The sequence below is a fragment of the Pinus tabuliformis genome, chromosome 2_2 (assembly GCF_031772625.1).
Source record: "Pinus tabuliformis cultivar Carrire ecotype Pingquan chromosome 2_2, CPIR1, whole genome shotgun sequence".
In the NCBI taxonomy this organism is placed as follows: Eukaryota; Viridiplantae; Streptophyta; class Pinopsida; order Pinales; family Pinaceae; genus Pinus; species Pinus tabuliformis.
This window is the reverse complement of record NC_142300.1, coordinates 359,311,000-359,330,467: the sequence shown is the minus strand read 5'-3', so window position 1 is coordinate 359,330,467 and position 19,468 is coordinate 359,311,000. Positions and strand designations below refer to the sequence as shown.

Sequence of the window (19,468 nt, the reverse complement as noted above, 5' to 3'; positions counted from 1 at the left end):
TTTATATTCATATTTTTTATTATTAAATTTTTATTAAATTTATGAAAAAAATAAAAAATAAAATTTCCTTTATTACAAAATTAATGTTCTTTGAGAATCATAGAATTTAGAAGAAATCTTTTCATTCCATTCCAATCCAAGAATTTCAAAATACTTGAAACTTTTTGTTAGTATAAAATTTATATGTTTCAAAATACTTAAATCTTTTGGTTAATCTAAAATTTAATTAGAATTTTGTTCATATAAATTGAATTAAAATTAAAAAAATTGAATATTATTATTTATATATATACTTTATTCTAAATTTTAACAATATATTAATTTAAATTAAATAAAATTGAACATGATAAAATTCTACAATAGTAAATTTATAATTAAAACAATTATTTTATTAAAAAATTGGTATTTTTACCTATTTTATTGCATAACTCGCATAATATGAAAACACATTCAACGAACTACTTACTGGAATCTTCCTAAATTGTATTGTATTAGTAATGATAATAATTTTAATGCATTGGAATCTCCGACCAGAGGAGAAGTTCGATGAGCTCGTGCACGATTGTATAAATACTAATTAGATATAGGTCTTCCGTCACCAAACCCGTTGTGGAAAAACTGAGTGATGAAACACGTGGTGCCTCATAATTGACCCATACACGACCGGAAAACGGAGGCGAAGCGTCAAGCTGAATGCTGGACTTTTCGAGTTGAGAGCTGAAGGCGGCCAGCGTTTACATTTGCACTTTACAGGAATCGATGGCGGAACCTCAGCACCCCGCAAACCCTCGCCTTTGACATTCGTGGCCTGTAACTTCAGCCACAGTTGCAGCAGATATTTTAATTGAGAAACAATTATGCGGTAATTCGAATGAGCGGAGAAGAGATTACTGTGGCTGGATATTTGTATTCATGGAATTCAGAACTCTAATAGAGAGAAGTGATGTCTAGGAGTATGTCAGGAGACAGGTCACAGGGTCAGGTCTCGACGGTGCTGCGGCTGCTGAATGAGGTCGTCAGGGGATCGAGTGGAATCCCACGGGATTGCGCGCGGCGTTTTTCCGGATATGCGAAGAGACTGGAAGTAATAATAAACCAGGTGGACAAAATTTTATCAGAGACGCCACCTCCGCCCGTCCAGACCGCTTTGAAAGGTATAGCGGCCGATTTGCGCAAAGTTGAGGCCACGATAGACGTCTATAACAACAAATGCAGGATTTATTTACTCATACACTGTAGAAACCTGTGCAAGATTTTGCAGGAGACCGCGCAGAGTATTGGGAATTGGTTAACATTACTCGACCTCGGCCTGCAGAACAACAATGACTTGCAGAAAAAGTCCGACCAGTTGTCACGCGAAATGCAACAAGCTCAATTCGCTGTGAGTATTCCCCCCCTTTCTTCCATTTTCACTGTAATTTTGCTCGCTTACAACAGATAAATGCTGTTACATGATTTTAGTACAATAACGATTTCATAAGACAATAAAAACCATACAAATTACTAGCTCGTTAATAAACTAGCGCCGTATCGGGTAGTAGTCTGAAATCCATAGTTCAGTAATTTTATATAACAATGTCAAGTAGATATAGTCATAGGCTAGTTTTATGCATCATTCGAAAATAGAATCATAGAATATTATAGTGATCAGTTCTATTTTGGAACTTATCACTTCAATGTGTGGAACAGTTTTGGTGTCCTTGAGAAGGTCTTTTATGCATCATCCGAAAGTAGAATGTTAAATTGACAAGTTCTAATTTGCAACTCACGACTTTAATGTATGGAGCAGTTTTGGTATCTAGGAGGTGGTATTTTAAAGATGAAGCCACAGGTTTAATCTGCAACTTATCACTTCAATGCGGGGAGCAGTTTTGGTGTCTTTGAGAAGGTCTTTTAAAGATAAAACGATAGGTTCTAATTTGTGTCTTTTAAAGATGAAGCCATAGGTTTTATCTGCAACTTATCACTTCAATGTGGGGAGCAGTTTTGGTATCTTTGAGAAGGTCTTTTAAAGATAAAACGATAGGTTCTAATTTGGAACTCATCACTTCACTGTGTAGGGCAGTTTTGGTGTCTGTGATGTCTGTTAAAGGCACTTTCCAAAGATTTATAAAATTGTTTTTTTTTCCTTTGTGAAAAAAAAGAGGTGTTCTAATTTTTTTTTTTCACAAATATATAAATTTTATATATTATTTATATATAATACAGCTTGAGTGGCCCTAATGGTTAGGAGCATGTGTTTCCTCTTAAGAAGGCACAGGTTCAAAATCAGAGATAGAGTGAGTTCCTTGGTTAGGAGCATGTGTTTTCTCTTAAAAGGTCACAGGTTCAAAACCAGAGAGATAGAGTGAGTTCCTTGTTTCACAAACAAGTAAGTCTTATACACCAATTTGTTGTTTGACTTAGCCGTGAACTTAAAATTAGATAATAATTAATTTTAAATACATTAAAAATAAAATAATATAAAATACAATTATAATGTAAATAGAGTAAAATAAGATATTTTATGGATTTGACAATCCCCTATAGATGTAAGAGATGATAATAATTAAAACATCAATCATAATAATAATAAAAATCAATAATAAAATAAATCATTTTAAATTAAACTACTATTGTCTTTAATATTTTATTCTTATAAATAGCTAAAAAGAGACAATGCTATTAATGTTTAACAAATAACTATCATAAATAAATTAAGATACTTGAAAATTTAAATTTTTTGTGTCCATATTAATTATATATATATATAAACTGGATTGTTGCTAATGCTCACAACAATATATAAAAAGACTGCTTCAGGGTTCTGAATAGACAAAGTTAAATATATATTCCGATTTTCCTGCATGTGGCGTGCTTAACAGAGACACTAGTAACTTTTGAAAAAAACATTGCTGTTAATGAGGAATATGTAGATTATTTGCTTTTTCTTGGCGAGGAGAGTGCGACTGTTCCATGTCCATTGGTTCCTTAAGCTGATGAATTGTGTCTTCTTTCTTCAATTCAGTTTGAGCAGAGCAGAGTTGACTAAAACCTTGTTGTTTGATGCGAGAGAGAATCCTTTCAAAGATTGAGAGTGCAATTCTGCAATGTACAACATTCTGCTTCTAAGATATCACGCTCCTGTCTTTTGATGCATAAACAATGGTGCTTAATATCGTGCACTTTGATTGTGACAAAGGACAGAGGGCTACTCTTGGGCTGTATATATTCTTCATATCTTCTAATTACCTTCCTGAATTCCATGGCTTCTCTGTCCTCTTCATGTCTTCTTATACCTTCCTGAATTCCATGACATATCTGTTATTTTCATGTCTTATTACCTCCCTGAATTCCATGACATCTCAGTTTCTCATAGCTACACTCTAAGCACAAAATCCTGCAATCCAAACCCAAGAAATGAAGGAAGAGGCCACTGACACCTCACGCGTCCTCAGAGGACTGAAACCAGAACTGAGTTGCTTCACCAGAGTTATCCCACAAATTACATTGTAGAAGGTGATCTAAGTGGATATTGGTGGCCATCCGCTATTGGTGGACTATTTTTAGACAAATAGTCCCCGGAAAAACCCAGTGCGGGGAAACCGGTGCAACAACTCTAAGGGTTTATTATTATGCAGGAGAAATTCTAAGCACAATTCTAGGATGCTCAACTAGCAATCCTTTACAAAGAGAATACTGAACAAAAAACTAGTGAAATGATCTCACCCTGTCACTGGAGAATCAGTGATTGATCCTTTAGCTCTAGAGGCTCTGTGGCACCCCTGCGTGGCTTTTGCGCAGAACTGCGTCACCCTAGGCAGCTTCTGCGTCACCCCTCCTGAGTATTATGCTGCCTCTGCTCTAGATCCTTTGCTGACTGAGAAATCAACTTTTTTGCCTCCCAGACTCACACCCTGGATTCCGACTGAACTTCGACTTCCCTCAGCGGAAACTCGACTTCCCCTCACTGAGTGCGCTGCCTCTGCGTCAGCACTGCGTAGGCCAGTGTCAACCTTCTTCTAGATGCCTTTTTGTCCTCTCTCTACCTTGTACTCTCTGGAAATTCCTTCTCCCGGATTCTCATTGCCCCTCTGCTGCAAGATCTCCTCAATCGATTTTCCTCCTGAGAACTTCTCACCTCAGAAAATCAATTTCCTCAATCTCTCTATGTGTTTTCCAAATGACTCTCAGCCCCTTCTTATATCTTCCTGTTGGACAACCAACGGCCTAGATTAAAAACATAATCAAAGGCTCAGATTGTTTTGATTTGATCCATGGTTTTTTCTAGAAGTTTCACCCCTGATTAGATTAATACCCATTAATATTTTAATTTTCCCAAGTTTAGACTTAGGAACCCCATTAAAAATATTAATTATTTTAATAAAATCACTTATGAGTGAAATTTCTCAAAACGCTTTCTGGGTTGTTTGGAATATCTGTGCCCAAGCCTCCTTGCAAAATTTGAGACTTAGAACACATCCGATGCTACCCAAAATCAACAAAGAACTAGAAGTTGTTGGCTACTTTGGGACTGTTGTTGGTCACTTGATTGGTATGTTTCTTACTCAATTTTCATTTGCGTGTAACTTTGACAAAACCTTTCTTATTTGCACCTTCTCCTTGTTTTCTAGCAATGGCTATGGTGGTAGGTGGACAATCATGAAATAGATGCCCATGCGTAACATTTCCTAAATCAAACGAGGATATGCACATAGTCTAGGTTCGGGTGCACCCTATATCTTGAAAATTGATATAGAATGACTTTGAAAGGGGGTTTGATACATTCGTGTATGCACAAATTCAAGCATATGCAATGTATTTACCTCTTTTGGTGATTTTAGAGGTTTTGACAAAGTTGCCCGATGCATTCTCCATTCCATCGAGTGTTTTTTCATCCCAAAACATTCATAATAATGATTATAGTCAGATCTATATTTTGGCCATTGTGAATTCTTATTTCTCATGACTAAACTTCTCCATCTAGAATCATAGATGCAAACCTATTGAATTGAAGTAGGGTCCATCTTCAATGATGTTGTCTTTGTCTTCTATGCTTTGGAAAAATAGTTGTGAAGAAGCTCTTCGAGCCCAACTTTAGATCTCCGTGGTTAGATCCTATAAATTTCCTTGGCTCTACATTGTCTTTCGTGCTCCATATATAACTATGGAATGTGGAGTTTGAAGGATGTGACTTCATATCTAAGGTTATCTTGGCTAGGGAACCACCAAGCTAATAATTGTCTCTTCTGCGTGGTTCTAGAAACTTAACTAGGCCATTAGACTTTTCTACCTCTCTACATGAATTTCCCAAGGTCTCTTTTCTTCCACCCCATTTTATGTCTTGCTTGATTCTCTTGATAGAACTTCTTTCAACTAAGGTACATTCATGAAGCCCTCTAATTGTACTACTTTCATTGTTGCCATTAACGCCCTGGAGTCCTAATTAATCCATTGGTATAGGGTAGTTTATTCATTGTATTCTACAATTCACTAATTTAATATGAAGCAGATTATAGATGATTACAGCAAAATACGAGTTTTATAATTTAGTATGAAATAGATGTGTATAATATAATTAACCCATCTAATATTTTAGAAAATTAAATCATCATATTGATTTAGTTTAAGTAATAGTAATATAAATTAAGTTAAATCAATTTAAATCTATTTTATTTACATTCACTTATTATGAAATTTGATTCTTTCTTTTTATTATAGTTAAAAATAAAAATAAGTTACAATAATTGTGATATGAATTGCTTTGTTCTCTACTTAGTGTCCAACCTCTATCCTTTTCATATGTCGAAGGTTACGATAAAAGTTAAAATCAAATTATGATAATCGTGAATTGAATTGCTTCGTTCTCTGTTTAATGTCAACCAGCTAATGTGAAATTCAAACTGATGGTGCTATTCGAATTATCTACCAAGTGCAAAAAATAATCGTATATTGCAAATGAAAGAGGAAATTGAGCTTAATAGATGAATAAGCATGGATTGATTTGACAAGGATGGTCATTTAAAACATTACCACTAGATTATTAAGATAATTGAGTTTTATCAAGGGTTTCTTCCAAAGTAACTGTACTATTGCAAGGATGTAAGCAATATTTCCTTTCAAAACAACGCCACACCTAGATTGGGAAGATAAATTATTCCACAGAATTAACTTGCAGGAAAAATCATTTGATGTTCATCACAATTTTAGCTGTACTGATTTCGCCATAGAGTGGAGTGAGTCTTTAATAAGTGCACTTCGCTTTTACTCTGTTATATTTTGAACAGGTAACAGAAAATGAGGAGCGTATATGCTCTACTCTGGAAAAGGAGGCTCACGGCAGACAAACTGCCAAAGCTGTGCAAAATGCCATCATCATGGATATAGCACGGGCATTGGGAATGGATTCAGAAAGAAACCGACTAGAGCTTTCTCAACAAATTCAACTTTTGAAGGATGATCTCCGGGATTCAAATGACGATAATGATCTGCATATTTTACATTCACTCGAAAGAATGTTTGATAATTGGGCCATTGAACCGGTGGTCGTTTCAAAGCCCATTGATTCAGATGCTGAAGAGGATGCTCCAATACCACCATTTAAGACCTTTCTTTGTCCTCTGACCAAGGAAGTTATGAAGAATCCTGTAGTTCTTGAATCCTCTCAATCATATGAGCGCAGTGCAATACAGCATTGGTTTGCACATTGTAGAGAACAAGGTCGTGACCCCACATGCCCGGTAACTGGTCAGGTCCTCAAGTCACTAGAGCTACGGCCTAATATAAGTCTGTATGGAACTATTCAAGAATGGGTTGACAGGAATGTTGATATTCGCATAAAAAGTGCGATTCAGCATCTAGGAAGCAGTGCTTCTGTAGAGGACTGTGAACGGGCCCTGGATGATATCTATAAAATATCTGAAGAATATCCTTCAAGTAGATATAAATTGCGAACATCTGGGTTGATTCCTATCATTGTGGAAGCAATGCAACGCCCATCACAGGGTCACGTTGGTTCTCAATTACGAAGCAAAGTGTTGATGACGTTACTGAGCATGGCAGGGGATGATGACAGCAAGGTACATGCTTCAACCCAAATGAGACATGAAGAATGCATTTTAATATGATTAATGCTTAGTTTTGTTTCTTTAAATTTAATATACAGAATGCTATTTAATTCTTTCTTGTATTCGTATCACTTATTGTGGGATATTGCTTGCATGAAATGCTTCTTTTAGGAATGAATTCCTTTCAAACAAACTATTTAAGATCCTTCCATAATGCAACTATGTTTTGCTTATACCATATATATTGAGGAAATGAACTGATTGATAGTTCGTTAGACCTTTCCCAGGGAGCTAGGTGTGCGTTAGCGTATACATTCACTCAACCAATACTATCACTTGCATTTCACAGATTTAATCACTTACGAACTTCTTGTGTCATTCAAATGTACAGTGTGAATAATTTAGCAACATACATCATAAACAATGAAGTGCTGTCAACAATGAATCCCAAAATGTATATTGGACAAAATATTTTACACACCAAGAATATATTCTCTCAAACTGTGATGCTTGACTTGATGTATTCATAAATAAGATTTCCATTTCATAGTTCACCTTCGAATCTCCATGCCGTTTGTACTTCCATTTTCATGTGTCTCGCCCCTCTCATGCTCATCTTGATCAATTCTCTATTTTATCACTTTACATCTATATTTTATATCCCATCTTTATTTTCAACATTTATTAAATTTACTGGGATGCTAATGCCCATGTGAATGTGCTTCCATACACTCGAATGGCCTTCGAAGCCTTTATTTACAATGGCTCCTTCTTGTACCTCATTTACCTTTAATCATAAATTATAGGCATTTATAATCAATCAGATCTTTAATCTAAACAAAATGCCTGCTTGTACCTGTGCCCTAACACATTGAAAACTATTTTTGCAAAATAATTGTTTTAAAGCATGATAGTCATCTTAAATCTATTCCCACAGAGAAATGGAGTTAACTGTCAATATTGCCTAATCTACACACATGGGTTTTCTATGCTCATCCCTGGATCTTTATGTGGTTTTGAAATTTTAATTTTGTTAGTTTTGATTTGTAAAAGAATGGTCAAGTACTTAGGCAATAGGTGGCTTAATATCTTGTTATTGCTTCACTAAATGCTTTTTGAGCTACAATAAAACAAATAAAATTTGATATCAATTGACATTCATGTCATGTACATGTTAAGAATTCTTGGACAAAGGAAGGCATAGTTTAATTGATGTTCATGTACGTGCACATGATAAAGGTTCTTGCAAAAAGAAGCCCCAGTTGAAGGGTGCATGTGTGGAGTAAATTAAGCGTAATGAACCTTTTAGTTTTCGATTTCTGTTGGAAATGTAGCGAGCAAGGTCTTCTTCGGCTCGTGCCTTAGCCAGAAAGACCACAAGTTCTCTTTCTTTGACCATGGAACGAGTTCATGAAGATGGTGAGTTTTCTAGTTTGTGGGAATAACTTCAAAAGTTCATGTGTAGTGTTGGAGGATTAGTTATGAGCAACCTTCTTCATTTTGACTACAAGATCGAGTGGCAGTTCGAGATTAGAAAGCACGGGTTGGGAACTTCAGTGTTTGATTGAAGGAAGAACAAGTTATAACTCCAATGATAATTGGAGAGAGAACTAGTTTGACTCAGTTAACTAGTCAATCACAACTCAAGTACTAAATTTGTACTTGCCTATTATAGCATGGATTGAATCTATAAAAGAAGGATGAAGGCACAAAGATTAGACAATTGTTTTAATGGCAGAAGTGTCCTCAGACACGTAATTTTATTAATCAGAAAAAACAATTACATAATTGATTTGCAAGAGCTTACACCCGAACAACCAAACACTCTTGCAATGAGCTATTTATAAGCTCCATGTCCTAACTACCTCTAATTATGGATCACTTATTAAATAACAAGTGTCCATTTACAATAAATGCTATTCAAACCAACTAGCTAACTAATCTCCTATAATAGAGCCTAAGATACGACACATTTGGAGAGTCATATCTAGTTACAACAATATGCTAATTCTAAAAGTCTCCATTAAATAATTAAACATTCTAGAATAATAATTATTAATTTAATATCTTAAATTAATAATTATTTTATTCTAATTTTATAACCTATGATAAAATTTGTATTTTTGGATCATCTAACATTCCCCCCTATGATCCAAAGATACATTACAACAGATACCAAGTTCATCCCTGAACTTAGTAAATTTTATTCTGCCAAGCGGTTTTGTGAAAATGTCAGAGATCTGATCTTTGGAAGGACAATAAACTGGTTTGAGGACATCTTTGGCAATGAGAGACTTGATATGATGATACTTGGTGTCCACATGCTTTGTCTTTGAATGAAAAACTGGGTTCTTGGCAAGTTTGATGGCTGACTGGCTGTCAATGAACAATGATGTAGCTTCTGCCTGAGAAATGCCCAAGTCTTGCAAAATTTGGCGCAACCAAACAATTTCACATGCTGCTTCCCATGCTGAAATGTACTTTGCTTCTGCTGAAGAAGTGGCCACTGTAGCTTGTTTTTTACAACTCCAAGATACTGCTGCTGACCCCATATTCATTAAATAACCTGATGTTGATGCTCGATCATCAATACTCCCAGCAAAGTCGGCATCAGAATATCCACCAAGTACAAAATTTTTAGTCTTTGTGTAAAGAAGACCAAAATCTTTTGTTCCTTGGATATATCGAAGAACTCTTTTGGCTGCATTCCAGTGGCTGTCTCGTGGTTCCTGCATAAAACATGAAAGAATACTGACTGCATAAGATAGATCAGGACGAGTATTTGTCAAATAAATCAAGCTGCCAATCAACTGTCTGTAAGTTGTACTGTCCACCTGTTCCCCCCCTTCAAATTTTGAAAGTTTCAAGTTTTGCTCCATGGGGGTGAGAACGGGCTTGCAATCTTGCATGCCAAATCGCTGAAGAATCTCTGCGGCATACTTACTCTGAGAAATGAAAATATGATGTGGACGTTGGAAGACTTCAACTCCAAGATAGTAGTGAAGTAATCCCAAATCTGTCATCTTAAAACCTGCATGTAACTCCTTTTTGACCTGTGCAATATGATCATCATGATTGCCAGTGATGATCAAATCATCGACATACATAACAAGAATTACCAGATATTTGCCCTGTTGTCGCACATACAAAGTATCATCAGATTCACTTCGTTGAAAACCAACTTTCTTAAGGTAATCATCCATCTTTGCATACCAGGCTCGGGGAGCTTGTTTTAACCCATATAAAGCCTTATGTTTTTGTCCTTCCATTTCAAAACCTGGTGGTTGGGTCATATACACTTCCTCCTGTAAATCCCCGTTGAGAAAAGCACTTTTCACATCCATTTGATGAACTTTCCATCCTTTTTGAGCGGCCAATGCAAGTGTTAATCGGATGGTGTTCCATTTAGCTGTTGGAGCAAAGGTTTCTTCATAATCAATGCCTTCCTGCTGTGCAAAACCCTTTGCGACAAGTCGTGCTTTATACTTTTCAAGTTCACCCTTCTGATTATACTTAATTCTGTAAACCCATTTGCATCCTATGGGTTTAACATTTGCTGGACAATCAACAAGTTTCCAAGTGTTGTTATCAATTACTGCTTGATATTCTTCAACCATAGCCTGTTGCCATTCTTTATGTTTTACTGCCTCTTTGTATGTGGAAGGTTCAGTAAAATCATTTGCTATCAAGGCAAAATTGCCTTCACTTCTATGTGCCCTTCTGGTGCCAGTTTTATTCTGTTCATCAGGCTTTACATCTTTCAAAAGTTGAACTGCCCATTTCGGAAGTTGGTGCTCACTTGTTTGTGCTTCTGTAAAGTCCCCATCATTGTAAAGAGGATTAATATAAACTGATGTTCGTCGTTCAGGTGAAGAATGTGGAGAATCACTGTCAGAAGAACTGCTGCTGCTTGGAGATGCAGATGAACTGCTAGAAGACCCAGATGATGTTGTTGATGTAGATGGACTGGATGACTCATCTTCAGAGGAAGGAAAATCAAGTTCATACCAATTTGGTGAAGTTGGTTGACTTTGCATTTGTCCATTTCTTTTACTTCCTTTAGTTTCTAATTTGTGAAAAAGATTTTCAATTTCTTCAACACTCTTACTCTCTGTTTCATCAAAAATGACATCCCTGCTCACAATGAATTTTCCATTGGTCAAAAGACGATACCCTTTCTTCTCATCAGAATAGCCAATCATTGTGCATTTTAAACTTCTTGAGTCAAGCTTAGTTCGTTTTGCTTTCGGAACTAAGGCATAACACACTGACCCAAAAACTCTAAGATGTTTAACTCGAGGTTTGAAACCAAACCAAGCTTCATAAGGTGTGATTCCGTCTAAAGAAGCAGTTGGAGATCTGTTTCTTAAGTAGACAGCTGTATGAATTGCTTCCGCCCAATATGTTGGACTTAACCTCTTGAAGGTTAACATGGATCTCGCCATTCCTAACAAAGTGCGATTCATTCTTTCGACTACTCCATTTTGCTGTGGAGTGTAAACATTAGTGAGATGTCGTCTTATGCCATTTTCACTGCAATAAGTTTTGAATTCATTTGAAGTGAATTCTCCCCCATTATCCGTCCTGAGAGTACCTATCTTTTCTTTGACTTCATTTTCAACAAGTTGGCGAAAAAGTTTAAACTTATCAAATGCTTCTGACTTGTTCTTCAAGAAGTAAACCCAAGTCATTCTGCTGAAATCATCAATGAATAGTAAGAAATATTTGCAACCTCCAAATGAAGTTTGTAGTGGACCACAAACATCACTGTGAACTAGTTGTAGCCGCCTGTTTGCACGCCATGAACTTGTTGGAAAACTTTCTCGATTTTGTTTGCCATAAATGCAAGCTTCACATTTTGCATTTTCCCTTTTGAATGTGGGAAGTCCTTTAACCATTCCTTGTTTCTGCAATTGAGAAAGACTGTCAAAATTCAAATGTCCATATCTTACATGCCATAGTTGTATAGGTGAAATACCTGTAGTTACTGCCTCGGCAAAATCAGAATGCCTTGGAATAACTGTCCCTTTCATCCGTAACAGTTTTCCATCTTCATAACCTGTCATGACTGTTTTCAAGTTCTGTTTCACGGAATTAATCTTCACTAAACCATCTTCCATAATCACCTGATGTCCTGCTTGTCGAATCGTGACTAAAGAGAGCAATTTTTTCTTAAAACTGGGTACATACCATACATTGGAAATCATTTTTTCTCCAATGTCAGGGAGAAAAACTTTTACTACTCCTTTTCCATAAGGAGTATGTTTTGTATCGTCAGCAAGAAAAATGGAATTAAGTTGGCATTCTTGAAAATTTCAGAAAAAATCACGTTGACAAGTCATGTGCTGAGTTGCCCCGGAATCCAAGATCCAGGCATCTTCATAGTCACTTCTAAGATGGGATGAAATTTGTGATGCTGGTGAGGAAGTAAAAACATATTCTGAGTTATCTTCATCTTGATCATTTGCAAATTGTGCTGAATGCTGCTGAAACTTGGGAATTTTATTAAGTGAAGTTCGACAATCTTCAGCATAATGGCCAACTTTGTTACATCTTCGACACACAATTTGACTTAAGTCTCTTCCTCGTCCTGAAGATTGTTCTCAGCCTCTGCTTTGACCTCTATTTGGAGATTGTCCTCTACCTTGACTACTATAGCCTTGTCCTTGAAAATTGCCTCTTCCTTGGTTGTTTCCTCTACCTTGAAAATTATTTCTTCCTCCTCTGTTAAAATTGTTGCCTCTGCTTTGGCTTCGACCTCGATTATGTGCTACTTGATTCTGATTCCATCTGCCTCTTCCTCGAGAACTATCTGCTGATGACTTACTTGTGCTGGCTTCTGTGAGAAAAACATCTTCACCAACTTTCTTCTTCTTCCCAAAAGTTTTATCATGCTGACTTAACATTTCACAAAGTTCATCAAACTTTAGTTTTTCTAATTTCCCAGTTACTTGTAAAGTTTCTAAAAAATGCGTATAGGAAGAAGGAAGCCCAACAATTACAATTGTGACCATAAAGCTATCATCAATTGCGGGAAAACCAGCATTAATAATTTCCTGCTTAATATTCTTAAGTCTGGAGAGATATTCAAGAATATCACCATCTTCAGTTAATTTTTGTTGCAACAATTTTAACTGTAAATCAACCTTCTTTGATTCAGGCTGAGTATCAAAGAGGTCTTTAAAAGTTTTCAAGGCAGTCCATGCATCCGTGGCATTTTCTATATGAACATACATTTCATCATTCACAGACGATTTAATAAGAGCTAAGGCTTTAGCATTCTTGATTTCCCATTTTACCAGTGCATCTGCATCTGTGGGTTTATTCGGCTTAACATCTCCATCACATATTCCTTGCCATAATTCATTGTAAATGAGTGTGCTTTCAATAAGACGATGCCACGTTTTATAAGATTTGGTGCCCTCAAGTTTGTCGGAATCAGAAAATAAGTTAATCAACTTAGACATTTTTAGCGATGAAGAGACGCACCAAGAAGCAGAACAGAAAGGACAAGATAGTCAACACAACACACCACGCAAAAAACACGATCTATTGGGGCTTGGCCTTGACCCTCGAATAGTCGTCAAAACATGAGAATATTGACTGAGCTTTGCACTTGGCTCTAGTCAATTTCTCAAATTTTTACAGGGCAACTTTCAAAATTTGACTTTTTACAATGGTGCTTTGCACAACCTGGTAAAAAAATTTACCCCCCCTCAAAGTAAAATTACTTTGAGTTACAAATATGATGATCCCAATTAAAAAAATAGCTTCTTGAAAACAAATTATCAAACACACCTTATCTCTCCAAGTTACAAATAAAACTCCTTATTACTCCAAAAAATTATCACTCCAACATAATTTTACAATTTAAAAAACATACCTTATCTCTCCATTAAAATAATTTATGATCACTCTTTAAAAAGTGCCTTTACATACTTCCCATTAAAAAAATAATTATGAAAACTTTAGCACCAATCGACTCAGGCGCACACAGATCTGCAAGTCTGCATCAATATATATGCACAATGATATATCATGTTGCGCTACCTCTCTCGATCAACCAAAATACAAATCTCGTCCATTAGCCGCACAAACAACAGTAAAACTTATAATTTAACAGAAGCTTTACTGTTCCTAACACAGTCGGCACCTCGAACATCTCGTTTTACTTATGCTGAAGAGCAATCAACATTCAATTCAGATGGTCTGTCTTCCTCTGGTCATGTTTTGGCACCATCCACTGGTGTGGATTTCTTCTCTGATTTCAATACTTCAGGGAGTCGAAAATCTGGAAATTCCAACCGCTCTAAACCTCAGATTGAAGAAACTGGTGAGGCACAACGGAAGTTTTCAGGTGCAAAATCCATATCATCTTCCCAATTCTTTGATGAAGATAAGAAGGCTATTGATGCAGATAGTCAAATGCGTCTGCAGAAATTTGTGCTTACAGGTCTACGAATCTCGATACATGGACCATGGAGCAGTTGAAATTGATGAGCTTTGGTGGTAATGGCCGTGCACAATTATTCTTTAAGCAACATGGTTGGACTGAAGGTGGGAAGATTGAATCAAAATATACATCAAGAGCAGCGGAGCTATACAGGCAGCTTCTTGCGAAAGAAGTGAGGAAGAGTCTGTCTAGTATTCCTTCATCGTCACCTATCGTTAGCGTTATTCAAATTACAAGCGCATTCACGCAAAACAAACAATCGAATGAAATTTCAAGCTTGCTTTATGACACTACACAATTAGGGAATTCGCCTGATCTTCAACGCCAGATCTTCAACGCTTTCAATATTAAAAAAAATACCTTCCAAATTTACATTAAATTCCGGTATGGGCATATATTCCAGCATCAAAAAATTAATAGAATCAATTTGCAGATTTAAAACTGGGTAATTTCATACCAATCATTTGTTGGCCAACTGAATGGAGTTTTCCAGGACTTTGTTGAGCTGAAATCTCCTCAAATCCACTGCAGCATTACTGGAGCTCTGATACCACAATAATGGCAGAAGTGTCCTCAGACACGTAATTTTATTAATCAGAAAAAACAATTACATAATTGATTTGCAAGAGCTTACACCCGAACAACCAAACACTCTTGCAATGAGCTATTTATAAGCTCCATGTCCTAACTACCTCTAATTATGGATCACTTATTAAATAACAAGTGTCCATTTACAATAAATGCTATTCAAACCAACTAGCTAACTAATCTCCTATAATAGAGCCTAAGATACGACACATTTGGAGAGTCATATCTAGTTACAACAATATGCTAATTCTAAAAGTCTCCATTAAATAATTAAACATTCTAGAATAATAATTATTAATTTAATATCTTAAATTAATAATTATTTTATTCTAATTTTATAACCTATGATAAAATTTGTATTTTTGGATCATCTAACATGTTTTGTGCACAAAATTTTGTGACAAGACAAAGCTCATAGGTTGTGAGAGAGCCTTGTTTGTGGAGAGTGTCGAGATCTTGTGTCCTAAGTAATAGGTGATCACAAGTGCGCTAAGGTTTAGGAGTTGGGATCAAGGGTTGGTAGGGCAAGTCCAAGCTAGATCAACAAGAGAATAAATATGTTCTTAGAGGGACAAATTGCTTTGTAATTGATTCAATTGCTCAAGATCAATAAAATAGCCACACCAAGCAACCAACTTTCCCTTGTTGGGTTTCCTGAGAAAAAATAAGCGTGTCATTTTGTGTGTTGTGATTTTATCTCTATTTTTTTTATTCCACTACATATGAATTGTTAAGAAACTCTGTATCTTGGTGAAAGTAAACTAGTTCCAGTTTTTAGTTATTCATCTAAGTAGTTGCAGAGTTTTGTGGAAATTTAACATGTTATCAAAACAAAGATCAATATAAAGACTAACACCAAGTTAATAAGTTAGTGAAGAGCGCAGATCAAGCAGAAGGTTTGTGTTAGAGTTTGGAGAGAAGTTTTTTTTTACGGGCATTTGTTTGGGTCGAACAAAAAAAAATTCGATTTAAAAGAAGATGAAAAAGTTAAAAAAAAGTGCTCTCTTTTTTTAAAAGAAAAAAAGAAAAATAAAAAAATAAAAAAAGGGTTGGTGGCCGACCAGCAGGCTAGCCAACCGCCACAGCTGATAAGGGTTGCAACTTAGCCATTGGAGCAATTGGCAACAACTAGGCCTGGCCAGTTGCACAGGACATAGCCACGGGAAGAGTAGCATCCGTTGGCAGGGATCAGGCAACGTGGGCTGACAACATCACCAGATCGAAATGAAGCAAAGGAGTTTGAGCTCAAGCAATAGGGATGTGAACTTGGTCGACCAATCGATGTAGTGGCACTGTGAAGAAGCCAAAGACCAAGATGCGGGGAGATTTTTCGGCCACCAGTTGCACTAAACGACAAAGAAGATTGATAGGGCTTTTGGAGGACGATCGAGCCTGAAGGCAGCAAAAGCATAGGACAATGACCGAACATATTGGATCGATTGGCCATTCCCGACAGAGAGCAGGCCAGCCGCCGAGAACAGGGCCCGCACACAGACAGGCTAAAGAGAGGCATGCGACTGTTGACGCTGGACAAAGTAGTTGCAGAGCAACATGCATCAGAGTAGACGTTGTAGGGAGTGGTCGCAGTTGTTGGACCATGTGAAGACTGGATTGGTCAAATACCAATAAGGCAATAGACAGAGGGCTTGTTGTAGACAAGAGCACATGTTCAAGCAACAATAGGGCACGAATTGGATAGGCCTCGTGGAAAATTATCCTGGCCCATAGGAGCTGGATCGACCTACTCCTCAACTGAATCAAACTGCCTCCTTGAGGCTTCTGCGCAGTCTCCAGTGGAATAACTTGGCCTTTCTGCTACTATCTCTCTGAAACTAGAAAGATCCTTCGGAATGTCGCTGCTGTTGCTCCTCAGCCTCTACTACTCGATCTCTAGCTCGAATTCTTCCCTGTGCTGAATCTCTGCTCTCTAGGAAATTCGATCTGCCTTGATCTCCCTCTTCTTCAATGTGTCTGATGTGTGTATATCTCTATCCCCATCATCCTGCTCTTATAATCTCTCGTTGGCAAACCAACAACCTGTTGAAAAGTGTAACTAGGTTCGGTCTTCATAATGACATGTAATTGTGATTTTTATGTAAGAGATGTAAAGAAGAAAAATATAAAATTGTTGTATTGCTTGCATCATGGGTTTCATGAGAAAGAGATTTTATTTTAGTTAAGGCTCCCATTGAGAGCCCTTCAGGATATTGTCATCTAGTCATAAAAGTCTAAAGAGTCATTGTCATGTAATGAAGACATGTTACACATTGTAAAGAGTCACACTTGTCTATGTAAAGTCATCCTCCAAGATCTTGTCACTAACCCTCTTCAAGTCAACCTACAATGAAGAGAGAAATCTAGAAGATGATGTCGACCCTCCTCCAAGTGATCATGTCGGCCTAAGGGACATGGGAAAACATGTATATATAGTAGTGCTCGGCCTCATTTGAAGGAAAGCAGTTCGGTGAAGCAAGTCTCCAAAAGGAAGTGCGCATTACATCTTAGAAGAAGCCTCCAAGCCAGCGAGAAACGAAGGAAGATAGCGAAGGAGAGGGTCATCTTTAGAGGACTGTTTTTGGGCCAGATTACCCTCACACGTGCGAGGAAGAGCAGGTTCGAAGTTAGCAAGGATAGACCGCAATTTGCATTGATCTAGTTTGGGAAAGGACTTCGCTCAAGAAGGTCGAGTAAGGAAGTGAAAGTAGTCTCCCTCTAAAGGAGACTAATCAAGGAGCAAAAGTCTTGTAGGGTTTCTGTGATAGGGTTGCAGACCTACAAGAAGAGACCGAAATTCTCAAGGAAGCCAAGAAAGAGAAGAGGAAGAATAGTGTTGGAGAGGAGGCTAGTGACTTGGTCTTGGGAGGACTCTAGTGTCAAGGGTCCTTGTCATGGTCTTGGTGTTCATCAATGGAAGATCTATAAGAAGATTTTTGTTTGGGTTTTCCTCTCAAAGAGTGAGAGGTTTTTGCCCTAGATGACGAGCCTATATACTGTGTCTCTTGTCCTTTTATTTGTTCATGATATGGTAATTGTCTTGATGAAAAGAACACAATAATAATTACAAGAAAGAGAAGATCATAATCAAGAAGCAAAAGTCTATCACAAGCAATTATCATAAGTAGAGAAATCACCTAACTATTGATGCCCTAGATTTCTCAACATGGTATCAGAGCTAAGGTGCTAAGGTCAAGGAGGGGCATCTAATCAAGGAGACACATAAGGATCAAGGTTCAAGAGAGGGATCAAAGAAAGACAAAGAATACCAAGCAAGAGATCAAGATCTTCATCAAATCATCATCAAGGAGGAAGCAGAAAGAAAGACCAAAACCCTAGTAGCTTCGAGATCATCATTCGTCCATCATCTAAGGAGTGGAAGCTTTTTAAAGACTAAAGAAGGCTAGATCGAAAGGTGTTGTCATAAAAAGGGCAATCTTCTCTTTATTGAAGCAAGGACTTCACTTGGAAGAAGATCATCCAAAAGAAGGTAGTCTTTCATCGAAGTAAGGACCTTCTTATCCTTAAAAGGATCATCCGAGAAGCATCAAGTTCATCACCAACAAAGATATCTAGTTGAAGATTCTATCTTCACAAGTAAGTACCTTTTCTCTTATAATCTAGTAAAATGACTTCATGTTTCAAGGAAAACCATAAGCTGGTTGGGATATCAAACTTCCTTGCATGGAAAAGAAGGATAGACATAGTCCTCGAAGTAAATGAAGTCATTGATCATGTCCATGGAAAGATCTCCAAGCCATCCGAAGATCAAGCACTATCTGAATACATGGAAAAGGATCTAAAGGCTCAAAAGATTCTTAAGGAATCTATCAAAGATCCTCTCATTCCTCATATAGCCGAGCTGGAGACATCAAAAGAGATATATGATGAGCTAGTAAAACTATTCTCTGGAAGCACAATAAGAAAGATCATATCACTTAGATCTGATCTATATAAATTGAAGGTATCGAAGGATGAAGGGATATCTTCATGCCTCTCAAATAAAAACTCAATTGCAAGATCTAGGAGAGATGGTATCTGATAAGGAAATGATCTCCATCATTCTAAATGCACTAACTGATGAACAAGGTAACCTCGTGTCCAATGAAGAAGAGGAAGCTATCCCATTCAACAATTTGTGGTCTCTATGCAAGACAAAAGAAAACAGGTTGAAGGGAAAATGTGATGAAGAACCTAGAAAAAGGGGTCAAACAGTTACTAAAAGAAAAGGAAATTTTGGTAAATTTGGTCCTCAGAAGAAAAAGAAGAAAATGGCTAAGGTTCAATGCTATAGATGTCAAGAATATGGGCACTATAAAAGAGATTGTCCTCAAAGGGACAATAACAAGAGAAATAAGGAAGAAGCCCATATTACCGAAGGAGTGGA

At 36.9% G+C, this 19,468-nt stretch overlaps 1 protein-coding gene across 1 annotated transcript in view; it reads left to right on the top strand.

Annotated features, from left to right (window-relative positions):
• Positions 1–559: 559 nt before the first annotated feature.
• The window catches only part of LOC149192730 (U-box domain-containing protein 44-like), a 142,698-nt gene continuing 123,789 nt past the window's right edge, over positions 560–19,468 (top strand). Inside the window, 2 exon segments of the mRNA XM_089404686.1 lie at positions 560–1,381; positions 6,267–7,058. Of these exon segments, the coding sequence (XP_089260812.1) occupies positions 944–1,381; positions 6,267–7,058 (1,230 nt within the window). The 5' untranslated portion in view covers positions 560–943.